At 40.9% G+C, this 17,133-nt stretch overlaps 1 protein-coding gene across 1 annotated transcript in view; it reads left to right on the top strand.

Annotated features, from left to right (window-relative positions):
- Nucleotides 1-17,133, top strand: part of LOC123243575 (calcium homeostasis endoplasmic reticulum protein) — a 28,371-nt gene that overhangs the window by 9,873 nt on the left and 1,365 nt on the right. The window contains exons 6-14 of the mRNA XM_044671581.1: nucleotides 1,699-1,810; nucleotides 1,934-2,023; nucleotides 2,688-2,988; nucleotides 4,047-4,228; nucleotides 7,312-7,741; nucleotides 9,125-9,363; nucleotides 15,180-15,313; nucleotides 16,293-16,379; nucleotides 16,909-17,052. Of these exons, the coding sequence (XP_044527516.1) occupies nucleotides 1,699-1,810; nucleotides 1,934-2,023; nucleotides 2,688-2,988; nucleotides 4,047-4,228; nucleotides 7,312-7,741; nucleotides 9,125-9,363; nucleotides 15,180-15,313; nucleotides 16,293-16,379; nucleotides 16,909-17,052 (1,719 nt within the window). The remainder of the gene's footprint in view (nucleotides 1-1,698; nucleotides 1,811-1,933; nucleotides 2,024-2,687; nucleotides 2,989-4,046; nucleotides 4,229-7,311; nucleotides 7,742-9,124; nucleotides 9,364-15,179; nucleotides 15,314-16,292; nucleotides 16,380-16,908; nucleotides 17,053-17,133) is intronic.

The raw sequence follows: 17,133 nt of genomic DNA, 5'->3' as shown, positions 1-17,133 counted from the left end.
AGGGTGGGGGTGGGGGGGGGGGGGGGGAGAAGCAGATGGTTTACAATCTGAAGATACTCAGATTCTACAGGATCAGTTGGACTCTGAATAGTTTCACTATAGTCACCTGATCTGGATTATAGAGGAGTCATTGACCAGGCCCATCTGAAGGCCTTTGCTTCTGAGAATTAATTTTAGACTATTTCACAGTGGCAGTTTTAGTTGGTTTCATTTTGTCTTTCTGACTACACTTTGCTTTGTTCTTCAATGTGTTGCCATCCATTATGATCCTGGAAACACTTGACTTCTTCTCCACCTACACCTCCCCTTCCCTCACCACCGACAAGGTCTGCTGCCATAGCTCCCTGAAATTCACCCTTTAAGTTTTTGAGCTTCTACACATTTTATTGGAGTAATATCCATTCTTTAAAACTACAGAATTTAAACTGTAACAAAAGAGAACAGCAAAACATGAGTATTGCACAAGATGCAGCACCTACCGGATAGTGAGCTAACTGAAACAAATTCAGTATGGAGTCATCTAATCATGATATCCTAAAGTGGCCTAGGTTCATTAGCTGCTGCACACATATTCCACAAAATGAAATCCTGTAAAAATAATTGCTCCCATCAAATAGTATGTGCTCTTCATTGCTACCATTTGCTCACCCAATTCCCCAGTCAACAGGTACCCATGTTTCTAGTATTTTGCTACCTCGCAGTACTGTTGTAAACATATAGAGGCTCTCTTCCTCTCATTGACTTCCTGGGGAATACACCCTGGAGTGGGATTGCTGAGTTGGTGAATTTGAACATTTTAGTGGCTTTATTCATGTAATTCCAAATGGATTCTCAGGATGGATGGACCAATTTATAGCTCCATCAGTAATGTAGTAGTTTCTTCAACTAAAAATCACTTTTATCTATTTTACAGGTATGAAGTAGAACTGCAGAATTGTTTGAAGTTACATTTCTCTTAATTTGGAGCAATCTTTCATACAGTGATTGAGCACTTGCTAAAACTTCTTTTTCCTTTTATTTGTTAGAGTATGGCTCTTGTCCTCTTATATTTATAAAAGTTTCTTCTAAATCTTGGATATCTGAATCTTATCAGAAATATTTAATGCAAGATTTTTTTTTTCTTCATAGTTTCTTACTCAAGGGTATTTTGATTTTTACATAAAATCTTTAAAATTTTGTATAATCAAAAGCCCATTCTCTTTCATGATGTTCTCTTATCTATAAAAGCATTTTCACCATAGCCATAATTGTGAATTGAACCTACTTACATTATCATATCAAGTTTTTTCTATTTTGGTCACCTACTCTCTTGGAGCATGTGGTTAACATAGGGTAAGACACTGGTTGCCAACTAGTTGCTACCAAATAGCTTTCCTATTTTTTTAGGAATTCTTCACTGCTAGGTGCTGCTTTCATTTCTTTTTTCAAGTTTTATGATTTTGTGTTTTCCCCAGTCATTTTTTAATATCCTTCCTTTTTCTGTATCAAAGAAAGGAATTAAGAAAAAGATTGGGTACTTCTGGGTCTGACCATGAGCATCATGCTATGTGCTTGTGTGCTGAGCCCCTTTAAGGATGTGGAATGGAGGGCCTCACCTCTTCTCTAGGGCCATAGTTCCTTTCCTCCATTTCCTTAGAAGGTGCCAACTGATACATTGGGGCCTGAGCCTGACACAGGAAACTTCTCTTCCCTTTTTAGCCAGCGGAAGCAAGCGAGGGATTTACTGGCCGCCTTGCAAAAAGTGGTGGTTCCCATTTACTGTACCAGCTTTTTAGCTGTAGAAGAGGATAAACAGCAGAAAATAGCCCGGGTAAGTAGATGTATGCATTTCTCTTCCTTCTTGGCTCTGATTGAGAGAGCCTGGAAATATTTAAAAGTTGGAAAAGGGATGATTTCCATGTCTTAATTCTTCCTTCCTCCTCCTTCTACTTAGCTTCTCCAGTTGTGGGAAAAGAATGGTTATTTTGATGAGTCAATTATCCAGCAGTTGCAGAGCCCAGCTCTTGGGCTTGGACAGTACCAGGTTAGTGTGAACAACCTTCCACTTGTTTTTTTAACAGCATGAATCAGGTAAGTTAGGTGCAAATCAGATCAGAAAACCTTATACCACCATCACCACCACCACCCACACATACACACACACTTCTCACCTAGCAGCAATTTTTAGTTTTCCAAAGTGTCTTATTTGTGGGGAAGTCTTCCTGTATGGAACAATCTACTATTGAGTTTTTAGAACTGAAAGGAAGCTGAGACCAGAAAATGTATATAGAACTTTCACTGAATAAATGTTAACTTACTAATGAATGGAGAGTAAACATACCACCTTTCCTCACTTGGGTGCCCTACACAGCTGCATAACAGACTTGTCAGGAGTTTGGTCAAACTCCTACGTTTTACAGTTGTTAGGGTCTTGGTTTGTTTTGCTCAACTTTACTTGTTTTGGGGGAGGGTAAATTTCCGCAGACTATAATGTTGGATTGAATCTAATTAGATGACATTGGATAGGGGTACAGTTAAAAATCTTCTTTTAAGGTGAAGTCATTGGGAACTTTTCAGTGATGTAAAAAGAAAATGGTGTCCATGAGACATCTAAAAAGTGAAGAATGATCTTGAGAGGCCTATTGTTGGACACTTTGGTGTAATATATCTTTTGGCTCAGGTTTGACTTATAGTTCTCACTGGTTTAGGCAACACTGATCATTGAATATGCAGCTGTGGTACAGCCAGTTCAGATGGCTTTCCAACAACAGATACAGACCCTGAAGACACAGCATGAGGAATTTGTCAACAGCTTAGCACAGCAGCAACAGCAGCAGCAGCAGCAGCAACAGCAGCAGCAGCAACAGCAGCAACAGCAGCAGCAGCCACCACCACCACAGCAGATACAGATCCCACCTATGGAGAGTGAAGTGAAATCAACACCTCCTCCACCTGCCCCACCTCCAGCACCTACACCTGCACCCTCTGCCCCTCCAACCACACAGCCAGGTAGGTATGAAGCCATTTGGCTGAGTGGATAATGGACCGCTTTAAGAAGGGGCTTGAGGCCAGCAGACCCACTAGAAGCCTTTTTTTCCAATAGTCAAGACATGAGGTGATAAAAGTCTATACTAGTTGATGGCATTCTGAGTAAAAAGAAAGGAGAAAATATTATGAAGATAGAAATGACAAGTCTTGGCAACAGATTTGATATGTGGAGTGATTGTCAGGAATTGTGGCTGACACCAGATCATCTTTGATTTCTCATTTGGCCTTGAACAGTGTACGCTTCAATTTTCCTAGCTATAAAATGTCATAATAATTAAAAAGAGGTTAAGGTATTTTTGAGGTTCAAATGATAAATCATGTGTAAAGTAATTTGCAAAGTCTTAAATGCTCTGTAAATGACCATTATCATTATTGTGATGGTCTTGGGTCCCCACCTGCTCTAAGATCCTGTATTTAGGTTGATATGAAACCTTTGCTACAGCCTAGAGCAGTCATATACAAGTTATACTTTTAATTGGCTGATGTTAGGCGCACTCTGAATGGTTTTATTGCATTAATTCCATCTGCACCAAAAGTGGCATCAATATTTTTCTTTATAGAAAACTGGTGTCTATCTCCCTCTGACTTGCCCCTTTTCCTTGTTCTTAGTTCTGTCTATTGATACCAAGGAGAGTAAGTCTCCTCCTTTCTCTGCATGATGCTTTTTCAGGTATGAAATGAAAGATGATTCAGGCTGTAGAAATGAAGAGGAAGGGATGGATGTAGAGTCGTGTGATTTTGTTCCATTTGGGAAGTGAATCACTTAGGTACTATAGAGATTGTGTTTCTCCAGAGTCTTTGGGACTGTATTTTGTGGTTCTATTCAACATGATTTCTATAGGAATTATACAGCAAAGAAAGAATTGTGCCAAAAGATCCTGCGTTAGGTCTTCAGGCACAACCCCCTTTATGGCTTATGGTCACATTGGGTCCTGATGCCTTTGCTTATAGTCACTATTTCTGCTTTGATTCCAGACATGTGGCAGTCTGATATAACTAATTTTTTGTTTCTCCTTTAGATGACAACAAACCTCCCATCCCAATGCCAGGTTCTTCTGAATATGATGCTTCAGGAGGAGGTGTACAAGACCCTGCTGCTGCCCCTGGTCCTCGAGGACCTGGACCCCATGAGCCAATCCCTCCAAATAAACCGCCTTGGTTTGACCAGCCTCATCCGGTGGCTCCTTGGGGCCAACAACAGGTACTGTATCAGGGAAGGAGGGGTATATTGTTTCATTAAAAATATTTCCTGGGCATTAAGACATTTGCGGAAGTTCATGAATATCACAGGAAATTACACCATTGTAGAATATGTTGGATCTGAACCACATCTACAGCAAACCCCTGCATAGGTGTTCTTCAAAAAGGAGACATTTCTAAGGAATTGCTCACTGGCAATACCTTTCTCTGGGCCTCAGTTTCTTCATCTGTAAAATGAGCTCTAAGAACCTTCCAAACTCCAACTTTGTCTGGTCATAGAATGGAAAAAATTTATGAAACTCAATGTGTAGAGGATATTTCGTAAATTGCTGGGAGAAATAAAATGTTCATACAATGTAGTCCTTGTTATAAAACTTATAATCTAATAGTTTGAAATGCATACATAGGGAACCATAATACAGAATAAAACAAAAGACCTTTAGAGAGGCACAAAGCCTATTGCCTGGTGAATACAAGGTAACAGATGTCACTTGGGTTAGATCTTAAAATTTGGGGGGGGGAATTCAATAGTAAATAAAATATAGAACCTGTTCTAAGGAGAGGCAACATTGTATAATAGAGGAAATGTTGGATTTTGACACATTTGATCTTAGGTATGGTATTGAACCTTTCTACACCTTAAGTTTCCGCACTTGTCTAATCAAAAAACTGGACTGTGTAACTTCTTAAAGTCCCTTCCAGTTCTAGATCTGTGACCCACAGTTACTGGTTCTATCTTGGTAGGTGTTAGAGTAATAAGATTAGGAACAAATGAGGTTTGAGAGGATCTTGCAAGCCAAGCAAAAAAAAGTATGTTTCAACAGTACAGAGCTACTCAAAATTTATGGGAAAAGGCGCAGTAAGACTAACTTTGAGCATTAGGAGAATTATTCTAGTAGTAGCTACCATGAAGGATAGATTAGAAAGAAGAGAGTAGGTGGAAAAACCTATTAGTAGGCTAGTGAAATCATCCAAACAAGTAGGTTATTCCATGAGAATCTGAACTAGATAGCAATGGGAATGGAGAGAAGTAAATGTGAGGAAGTAATGAGCCCAAGATAATTCCAAGGAGTTGAGTAATAATAAGGGGAATGGTGGAATCAGAACTCTAAATGGTGAGATCAGAAGGAGAAAATGATTTAGGGGAAACAAGTTAGATTTGAGTTGTAAATGAGATGAGAAAAGAGATGGCCTGCAGACACTTGGAAAATTGGCTCTGGAGTAAGTATGGAAGAAAGGTTTGAGTTGGAGAAACTTAGTTACCTACACAGATGTGATAGTTGAAACGAATGGTAGAGAATAGAAAGGGAAGGTCTTCCGGGGACAGTCATCTTTAAACTTAGGGGAAAGAATGGAAAAACTGTGAAAGAGACAAAGAAAATAGGAGGTTGGACAGATTCAGAAGAGTGCAGTGCCTCTAAAACTAGGAGAGGAGAGAAATGTCTAGGAGGGAGAAGGTGATTCACAGGGTCAGGAGCTACACAGATGCTGAGGATGAGGTTTGGGAAAAGCTCATCAGGAGTGACAGGAAAGGCTTTGGTGACTTTTTAGGATAGCCATTTGAGTAGAGTGATGGGGTTGGAAGCTAGATGACAGCAAATTGGAAAAATGGGTAATAAAATGACATTATCAGGTTGAGATGATTTATTTAAAAAAAATTTAGAAGTAAAAATACAAGAAGTGGGACTAACAGGGGATTAGGTACCAGAGGCAGCAGAGGACATTTGGAATTGGGGTTGCCTGAGCATTTTGTGGACAGTTGTGAATGAGGCTATAGAGAGGGAAAGATTAAAGATCAGGAGAGGAAAAGTGGATGACTATTGAATTACAGTCTTATTGTAGATATGAAAAGGATGAAGGGTGCAGGTAATTAGCCCAAGAATAAGGAGATACCTCATGACATAGTGGAATTGAGAGTCAGAGGAACTGCATTCCAGTTTTGCCTCTGATAATTACCAGCTTTATGTACTTGGGGAATCCACTTGACCTATCCGAGCTTCAGTTTTCTCATCTGCAAAATGGAGTGAACTAGTTATCTCTCAGGGCCATCCCAACTCTTTTATCTACAACCTAAGAGTACATGGTGATACTAGCAGTTTTGAGGAGTCACGGGAATTAATGTATGACATCCTCAGACTTTTCTGTGAAGCAGGAAATCTTAGGAATCTGAGGAAGCGAAAAGATTTAGAACGCTTACTATTGGGAGTGATTGGGATTCTGAGCACAAAGGAGAAGTAGTATTAAACAACAGTTAGAGTTTCAGCCAAGATTATGTACCACTTCTGATATCCTGTGTCCTAAGGACCTTCCCAGGTTTGATATTCTAGGTTCTAAGGGCCTTCCCAGCTTTTGACATTTGGGTTCTAAGTTCTGACAGCCTAGATTCCAAGGACCCCCTCCGCCTCCCAGCTCTGACATTCCCTATGTTTTATTGTTTATTAATACTCATTTTTAAGTTCCAAATTCTTTCCCTGCCTCTAGCCCCTCCCCACCCTTTGAGAAAGCAAGCAATTTCCTCCATATTCAACTCTTCATGACCCCACTTGAGGTTTTCTTGGCAAAGATACCGAAGTGATTTGCCATTTTCTTCTCCAACTCATTTGGCAAATTAGGAAACAGAGGCAAACAGGGTTAAGCAACTTTTCCAGGGATTGTCTGGATCTGTGATTTTGTGATTACACTGATAAAAATCACAAACTTCTCCTTGACTTCGTTAGATATTCTTTATGAGTTATGCTGGCTAATAATTTCATTGCTCTGTAGCCAGTGTGGTGATGAGGCTTATCTCACTTATCTATGTTGGGTCTTAGGTGGCAGACATAAAGGTGTGATCACTAGGTTTGTATTTGCAGCTATTCCAGCTCTGTAGGCATAGCTGCCTCCACACCAGGCTGAGGCATCAAAATTGGGCTCTGATGAACCCTTGATGTGCCAGCTTAGTAATAAGCCCATCAACAGCGTAAATGAGCTGAGGGGTGCTAAGTGTTATTAACCTCAAGACTTGTGTATGAAAATATGTGTGCCTTTGTCCTCCCATAACTGACTTAAAACTAGAGTATTTTATTACATTCTTTATTTTTATAGCCTCCTGACCAGCCTCCTTACCCTCATCACCAGGGACCCCCTCACTGTCCTCCGTGGAACAACAACCATGAAGGAATGTGGAATGAACAGAGAGATCCAGGGTGGAACAATCAGCGAGACCCTCCTTGGAATAACCAACCAGACCCTAACTGGAATAATCAGTTTGATGCCCCTTGGAATAACCAGCATGAGCAGCCTCCCTGGGGTGGTGGTCAGAGAGAACCACCCTTTCGGATGCAGCGACCACCCCACTTCCGGGGACCATTTCCTCCCCATCAGCAACATCCACAATTCAACCAGCCTCCTCACCCCCACAACTTCAACCGCTTCCCACCACGATTCATGCAGGAAGATTTTCCCCCTCGACATCCATTCGAGAGACCCCCATACCCTCATCGTTTTGACTACCCTCAAGGAGATTTTCCAGCTGGTGAGTGACCCATTGATAATTCTCTTTGCATTTATGCTTTTGTTTGGGGATAGAGAAGAATCCGGGAAATTTTCACCAGACTTTTTCCCCTTGTAAATAGATATTTCCTCTTCCCTCCAAGACCTCCATTATAGTTGCACTCCAATGCCTCATTGTGCTTTGCAAATGAGTCTCGGCTCTTGATTCTTGTGCTCACAGAGCACAAGCTTGGGGAAGTCCCATCCAGCTGGAAACACTTAAGGTGTAGACCTATTTGACAGAATGGGAGAGAAGTTTACTCCCAGCACTATGGCTGCCTGAGTGGGTTTTTTTTTAGCCACACCAACTCCAACTAAGAAGATCATCCACTTAAAGTATGATGGGGTTAGATGTTTGTCAATAAGATCTTAAGCTGGAAGACACTTTAAGTATTGTCTAGTTAGGTACCTCATTGTGAGGATAGGAAAAGTGAAGCCTGGAAAAGGTGAATTGCCAAAGGTTGCCCATGCATTAGATAGCAGAGCTGACTGGAAATACAGGGCTCCCCAATGAAATCATGAGTCCTTAAAGCATTTAAGTAAGACCTTTCATACTTAAATTCCCAGATATTCCATAAGATGTTTGGGTAACCCCCCTCAGCCTTCCCTCCCCACCCTCAGGTCCATAGTGTAACTGCCCCACATCTTGTCCTTTACAAATTTCATCACTATTCTTTTCATAAATCCTCTAGGCAAGATTTGTTTGATGAAATTTCATGATACTCTAATTAGCAAAGGCTGTGCTAGACCATTTAAGTTCTGTGATTAAGAGGCAGGAGTGGGGTTTGAAAGAGCCTATAAATTATAGAGAAGGTGCCAGCCTGTGTTGGTAGAAAGAGTTCTTCATTGGGAACGAACTCTCCTCTGCCACTGTTGTCTACAGTCACAGGCCTAACTCTAGACTACTACTGTTATGCCGTGATAATTGAACCCTGTCTTGTTGATCCTGACCAGTGATTTATCAATTGCCATTCAGTTCAGCACCTGCTTATAGTATTGTTGCTATGGAATTAAATGTTCCCTGTAATAGCGTTCACCTAATGACTACTTTGCACGCTAGGCACCTTAGTGACCCCACTAGTGCTTAACTGATGATTAACCTCTTCAGAGGAGGTAGTTTTATACTTGGATCTTTCATTCACTCAATGAGAGATACACTCCCTCCCTGAGTTCTTGGAAATTGGTAGAGCTGTGTGCAGGGATTGATCTAAATGCTGATGGTTTAATGAAGATATCTAGAATCAGTCTGGAAATTCCAAGCTCAATTGTTGCTTTCTGGAGAACTTTGCTATTTTGTCTGAGAGTACCATTTATCATTTGACCTATAAGAGTCCATAAGTCCTTATGTTCTGTCCTTTGTGTGTAGAGATGGGACCTCCTCATCACCATCCTGGTCACAGGTTGCCTCATCCTGGGATCAATGAACATCCCCCGTGGGGTGGACCACAGCACCCAGACTTTGGGCCTCCCCCTCATGGCTTCAATGGCCAGCCTCCTCACATGCGAAGGCAAGGGCCTCCTCATATGAATCATGATGACCCCAGCTTGGTCCCCAACGTCCCATACTTTGATCTACCTGCTGGACTGATGGCTCCTCTCGTGAAGGTAAAGTGGCAGAACTCAGAAATGCAGTGAAATTCTCATTGCTTCGGTCCATTTCTGGGCAGTTTTGCCAGTCACATCTGCCCTGAGGTTTCTCTTTTTCTCTCTCTCTCTCTCTCACTCTGTGTGTCTGTCTGTCTGTCTGTCTGTCTGTCTCTCTCTCTCTCTCTCTCTCTCTTTCTCTCTTTCTCTCTTTCTCTCTCTCTCTCTCTCTCAACATAGTGTTTTACATATGTCCATGTACCACTTTCTCTTTTAACAGCTGCTTCCCACTTTGGTTCCTGTGTCCATCAGTTTCGTAATGACTACTTAAAATTCGTCCCTTACTTTTCCATTCTAGTTTACCGGGTGGACTCTACTCAGGTATCTTTTAAAAATAGGATATGAGAGACTTCTCAGCCAGGAGCTGTTGCCAAAGCTGGATTGGTCTGTGAAAGTTTTCTCCTTCAGTGATGCTTGGCTGTTGTTCGTCCATTCCTTCCAGTTGCATAATCACTTGTCGTCTCTAAACTGCTTTTACTTTTATGGAAAATTCACTGCCACAAACATTTGTTAAATGCATACCTCTGGGGGGATGAGGGTGGGTGGGAGGGCCCTGTGCTTAATGCCAGGCTAAGGGAGATAGAAAGATCAGTACAACTTTGTCACTCACTGTGAGGTGTGTAGTGGGGAAAACACTGTTTGGAGTTGGAAGAACTGTGTTCAAACTTTGGCTCTGACTTCTCTGGGCCTCGGTTTTCTCTGCAGAGAATACTGCTGGACTAAATGCTTGCTGAGGTATCTTGCAACTCTAAATCTTTGAATCTCTGACCTCTAGTCTTTTGCTCATCTTGTTCCCTACACCTGGAATGCCCTTCCTTCCCCTCCCTCCCCCCTCTTCCCATCAATACAGCATTCCTCCTCCCTTGTTTAGATAGTGAGCATTTTGTTTTTCACTCTAATGCATGTAATATATTATGTACTCTTCTACTCTTACTAGATTGTAAGCTCCATTAGGGCAGAGACTGGCTTATCTAAACTTGGTATCTCTACCAACACTTAGTACAGTTCTCTGCACAATTTATGCACTTAATAAATGTTTGTTGAATTTCATTTGATTTTGGATGCCCTGTTTTAAGAAGGACTTGAAAACCTGGAGAGCATCCACTAGAATGTTGAAAGAGCTTAGAGATCATGCCTTATGAGGGAATGGTTAACCTGGCAAAGAGGCAGCTGGTTTGGGGTTAGCTGTTTGCACAGGGATTTAAAGGCTCTCCTGTGCAAGATGGTTTAGACTCCTGATGGACCCCAGAAGTCAGAACCAGGAGCAATGAGTGGGAGTTACAGGGAGGTAGATTGGGTTGGGCTCATAGGACAGACTATGAGATTGAGCAATCTGAAAGTCATACGGCTCCTTTGGAGGCTAGCATTCCCCATTCTTTTGGGTCTTCAAGCCCTTAAAAGCTAGATTGACCCCTTGTCAAGGATGCTATAGAGAATATTCCTTTTCAGGAACAAGGAGAACCATTTGACCTCAGTTTTCTTCAAACTGAGATTCTCTCCTCCTATGAATTGAATCAGATAAATCCTTGCCTTCTGAAGTTTTGTTGTAATGGGACTACAATAAATATACATATACTAATTACAGCAAAAAATAGACTCAGAAAATAACACATTTATATAGGACCCTAAGGATTGCCAAGCACTACTTACAACTGCCCTGTTAGATGGGTATTCCATGTTTTAAGGTCCAGATAAATGAAGTGACTTGGCTGAAATTCTTGCACCTGAAGTCAGGACCCTTCCAACTCCCAAGATCTCTGTCCTTTTCTCTACTCTCCATTGCCTCTCCAGAGAAGTCCATCAGGTGGTAGAATTGGTGCTGTTGTCTATGCCAGGTCTGAGAAAGGAGAGACTATTTCCACCCAATGGAGGAGATCAGGCATTCTGGAGGAAGTGCCATACAATGGGCCTCAGGATCTTCATCTCTAAAAGGAGGGAGATTTCATAACGTGCTCCCTTCCAGCTCTACCATTGTGATTCTAGATGAAGGAGAGTCAGCAGAGAGAACACAGCGAGGCATAGGAACATTATGGGATTTGTGTAGGGGACAGGACATTGTCTAGTTTGGTGCAATTGTAGAATACACAGTAGACAAGGTATGAGAGAAGGATGGAAAGGGAGAGTGTTGCCTGCTTGGAAGGGCCTTCAGCTTTGCTTGGTAGGTAGACAGTAGAAAACAATTGACAAGTGATGAGCAGAAAAGTCCTAGTATATGAGGATGATTCATTTGGCACCTTGGGAAGACTCATCAGCCCAGTGAGGAGACTATTATAATAGTCCAGGTGAGTGATCATGAAGGCCGGAATAAGTGGGTGACAGTAATCTAATAATAATTAAGAGAAGAAACAACAGAAGGGAAGAGGATAGGTGTGCTGCCTTCATTTCTCTTCGGTCACTTATCCTTCACCACTCCCCTGTTTGATTTTCAGCCTTAGGACCAGCCAGATAAAGACTCTCGAAGCCAGTTTAATTGCAAAAATATGAGGAAATACCTTAAGTCCTAACTCTTCCATTTTATGTTGAAGACCTCCACCCAGAGTTATAGTTAAGGGAGGAAAGGGCTGTTGGTTGCTGCTCTCTCTACCAGGCCAACCTTGGCCTCTCTCCCGTGGCTTGCATAGCACTCCTGCCTGTCCACTAGGCATAACCAGAGCTTCATGCCCATAGCAGATCCACAGCCCAGGGCAGCCCTCAAGAAACATCAGTGTGAGATTATGAGTACAGCTGAGTTGTAAGATGAAAGATACTTAGTTATGTAAGAAAGGTGATACACTGTTTTCAGTTGCTGAAAAAGCTGTGTATATGGAGCATTGCTATCCTTTTGTATTCAAAGATGGTGTTTACTGATTCTGGTATCAAAAAGAAGCCACACAGCTAGCAGAGCACACAATAGGTACTCAATAAAAAAATACTTGTTGGAAAAATCTGACTCTTCCTTCTCCTTTACCCTTTCTATAAATTAGTTGCCAAGTCCTTTTGATTTTCTCTAATAACTTGTTCCTTTGCCTCTTCCTTTCTACTTCACTGTAACCAAATTAATTTAAGCCTTCTTACCACCTGGACTCCCGTGTTACTCTCTATGATTGGTTTTCGTCTGTCTCTCCAGTCCAGCCTTCATAGGCCACTAATCTTCCTACCACATAGGCCACATTTCTCCCCTGCTCAAAAAATTCAGTTGTTTCCCAATGCCTTTAAGAAAAAATGCCAACTTCATAGCTGTTCAAGGCCCTTAAACTATCTTTCCAGCTTTATCTCCTGTTGTTCCCCTTCACAAGCTACATTCCCGCATCTCCTACCTCTATACACATGTACATGTTAGCCCTCCATGCCCAGGTCCACTCGTGGAAATCCCACCTAGCTTCAGTACTCATCTTGGCTACCACTTTGTCCAAGAATTCTTCCTTCCAGGGGCAGCTGGGTGGCTCAGTGGATAGAGAACCAGGCCTAGAGATGGGAGGTCTTAGGTTTGAATTTGGCCTCAGACACTTTCCCAGCTGTGTGACCCTGGGCAAGTCACTTAACCCCCATTACCTAGCCCTTACTGCTCTTCTGCCTTGTAACCAATATATAGTATTGATTCTAAGATGGAAGGTAAGGGTTTAAAAACAAAAAAAGAATTCTTCCTTAAAAAAGGGGAACCAGCAAAGAGAAATGTAACCAATTCTAACCAACAAACAGAAAATGGTGTTTGAAAAACAATATGGATATTTAAAAGAATTCAGAAAAAGGATAGTTAGGATCCTATGGACTAAAATCACCCAAGGGAAGTTGGCCTAAGAGGTGTGGGAAATCAAGAACAAAGTCTGAAGTCACAAAGAGAAACAATTCTGATGTAGAGGAAAAAGGAGTCATTTAAAGACACTGACATGGGTGCACAGGGAAGTCACCAACCAATTTAGTGAAATTTTTAAAAAATGTACAGAAGATGGAAGCAGGGATGAATAAACAAGGGTATCTTCAGAAGGGATTAACAGTCTCAAAGTTAGTGTCAGGAGCACTAAAGCTCAGAGTGGACTGAGGCTGGCAAGGAAAACTTAAGGATAATGAATAAGGCTTTTTAAAAATTTCATTGGATCAGAGAGACAGAACTTTGGCTTAGGTTATAAAAATAAGGCACGGCTATTCAGCCCTTATTCTGCTTATATTCTCTGTGGAAGAAATAATCTTTTGATGGGAAATGAACAAATGTAGCCAAGAAGAAGTTGATATCCAAACTGTTAGGACATAGAGAGCACCTGGTCACTCAGGATGAGTTCATATCACCTGCTCCTGATGAAGTACATTTTACGAGCCAGTGTCCCAGATCTTAGAGGTAGTGGAGAGAACTGGGGACATGCTGAAGGGCTGAGGGTGGCCCATTTCTTTTTTTTAAGGGAATAGAAAAGAATAATTTGGCTACAGGCCAATGAGCTTGACTTAGATTGCTGGCAAAAAAATTTTAGAACATGTTATTATTAAAGGAATTGTTAATGGACAACTACAGTCAGTGATCACATAGCCATGCAGAATAGGCTAAATTCATTTTCTTTTTTTGATAGAGATACCTTCTAGTTGCATACCAGGGAAATATTGTAGAAAAGTCTTATGTAGCAAAGTCTTGTGTTATTCTTGTTGAAAAAATGGGAGAAATGTGGGCTAGTTACAAGGTGGGTCACTAATAGTGTCATATCAGCTTGGAAGAGCTCCAAGAGAGTGACCCAGGAATCTGTGCTGGGCCTTATGCTGTTCTTCAGTGATTTAGATAAAAGCACAGGTGGAAAGCTGAGAGGAAATAGCCAGTATACTGGATGGCAAGATCCAAACATTATTAACAGGCTAAAGTTGAACTTTAAAAATGAATGATGTCTTATATTTGGATTTTTAAAAATCACTTGCCTAATTATAAAGTCAAGAGAGGCATTGCTGTGCATCTGATGATCTAGAATAATCTTGTGGTTTTCATAGACTACCAGTTTGGAATGAGGGAACCAACCTGGTAGAGCAACCCCAAGAGCTGAATTCTGTCCTGGAGACCCCATGGGGAGGCTTGTTTTCAGATCTGGAGGTCACATTTTCAAAAGAATATTTGAAACTTGCACAGTGTTCCTGGGAGCACAACCAACACGAAGATCCCATGAAACTTGGCCTGAAGGGGAGGGTCTTTGTTTAGTTTAGAGAAGACTTGAAGGTAGGGCATGATAAAACTCAAGTATTTGAAGGAATTTCATATGGAGAATTAAATGATTTTTTGGCCCCAGAGGATGGAATCAAGAGCAACAAATGGAAGTCGAGAAGTAAAATTTAGGCTTTATATAAAGGGGAAACTTTCAAACAACTAAAGTCATAGTAAAATGGAGTAGACTGCCTGTGAAAATAGCAGGGTTACTTCCTCCTCAGCAGAGGATTCCAGGCAAAGATTTGTTGATGTCTTATCAGGTTACGATTGGCAGTTTCTTGTTCAGATACAGATTGGCCTAAATGGCCTCTGAGGTCTGTCTCTTCCAGCTGACATCCTGTGATCTTGGTTTCCTCTCCTCTTTGCAGTTTGGAATTAACCTTTCTGCTTGTCTCTTGTATTACTTTGTCCTCACATTCTAACTTAAATGTTATTTGTGTGCATGTCTTAGTTTCCTCTTAGGCTGTAAGCCCTGTGAGGGCAGGACTGTCTTGTTCCACCTCTGCACCCTTAGAGTGTAGCAGAGTGCCCTGCATAAAGAAGTGCTTAATAAATGTTTATTTGAATTGACTTTATAAGTGAATTGTGTGGTGTATCAAATGTATGTTTTTATCTCCTGCAGCTAGAAGATCATGAGTATAAGCCTTTGGATCCAAAAGACATACGTCTTCCACCCCCCATGCCTCCCAGCGAGAGGCTCTTGGCCGCAGTGGAGGCATTTTATAGCCCTCCGTCCCATGATAGACCTAGAAACAGGTAAGGGTGGGTATGGTGTAGTCACTGTGGCCCAGAGAGAGTAGAGTATGGAGATTCTAGTCTCAGCACTACCACCAACCATCCATTTGACTTTGGGGAAGTTAGTTTATTTTTATAGCTTGGTAACCCTCCATTCCTGATAGGGGTAGTCAAGGAAATCAAAGGAGAACTAAAACAAGAGACAAATTTAATTCAGCCAGGTCTGAGTCCCAAATATAAAACCATTTAACCCTTCACACTATCCCTCAACCTTGTTAAACTGAGCTGAAATTCTAGTGGTTCTCTCTAGATCTCTTAAACTGAGCTGAAACCCCATTGGTTTTCTCTAGTCTTTATTTCATTCTTCTGTTCACTCAATGTATTATTTATTATTCCCAATCTCTTTCACTTTATCTTACTTTGCATTTGTATTTGCATTTACTGTCCATTGTACTTCAAAATCCAGTTTTCCAGGAAGTCTAATTCATGTCCTACTTTTTACAGAAACCTTTCCTGATTCAAGGGGAAAGTTAATCTCTACCTTCTGAATCATTCCTGCTTTTCTGACCCATCCTGAGCACTTAACACATTCTGCTTGAGTCTGGTCTTCTCCTGGTATTCTAAGAGCCTATATTGTATAGTCACTTCATATTTGGTTGAATTAGATTTAATTTGTTGGATTAAAATGAGAGAAAGGATGACGAGTTTATTGAATGGTAAAAATTAGAAGTTATTTAATACTTGTAGTAGCCACTTGCTAAGAGAGTATTTCAAGCAAAGAGTGTCCATTTCCCCATCAAATTACAATACAGTAGAAAGTTCTGAGTTCAAGATTTTCTTTGGTGCTACTAGGAATATGCCATGGCCCAGGGTGTTGGGGACTTCTGATCCAGATTTTGCATACTTGTTCCATGAGTTGTTTTTTTTTTTTTAAAAAATATGGCATCTGAAGAAGAGATGCTTAGAATTAGTTGTTCAGGAAAACATACATGTCTTACAGTGAAGGCTGGGAACAGAATGGACTATATGAGTTCTTCAGAGCAAAAATGAGAGCCAGAAGGAGAAAAGGGCAGGAAAAGAGAAACAGGTGAGAACTTTAAACAAAATTTTTTTTATTGATTTCTGATGTCTTGAATTATATGTCCAGACAAATGGTATTCCCTGGGCCCATTGAATGTTTAAAATAAGACCAAGATCAATACCATTTTTCTTATTCTACCTTCAACAATATTAGGCCATGTTGAATTGTGTTAATATTTAGAAAGGAAATTGGCATTTTTTGCAAATTCCTAAAATCAGGATGTAGTGTTGCTACTATGGAAATTACAACTTCCGTATTGTCTTCTGGAAATTATATTGTTACTATATCAGGAAGAAAAAAGCAAAGCAATTTGTGTTTAGAAACCGTGTTTATAGTAATCCCTCAGGGCCTCTACTCAGATTTGTTTATTCTAGTTCATCAACAAGAGATGAAATCAAAATATCTTCTGCTTTTATTTTTCCTTCAGAAGTGAGATGTCACTAGTTATCAAGTATTTGAATTTTGTGGGTATCCCTACACAGATAAATTAGAAATTGTCAGAATATTTTTTGCTCATATACAATTCTCTCTACAGTGGACCTTCCCGATCCCGGAGCAGGTCTAAAAGCAGAGGTCGTTCTTCTTCACGTTCCAATTCAAGATCTTCCAAATCATCTGGTTCATACTCACGGTCACGGTCTCGCTCCTGTTCGAGATCCTATTCACGATCTCGGTCCAGGTAGGTTACAACTGGGCCTTTCTTCATGAAGAACAGTCCCTTCAGTATTTTCAAGGCTGGATGCTCACGGTCAGTTTTTCT

Source organism: Gracilinanus agilis, chromosome 1 (assembly GCF_016433145.1).
Source record: "Gracilinanus agilis isolate LMUSP501 chromosome 1, AgileGrace, whole genome shotgun sequence".
NCBI classification, from domain to species: Eukaryota; Metazoa; Chordata; class Mammalia; order Didelphimorphia; family Didelphidae; genus Gracilinanus; species Gracilinanus agilis.
Note: the sequence above shows the minus strand (reverse complement) of the source record. Positions and strands in the feature narration are given on the sequence as shown.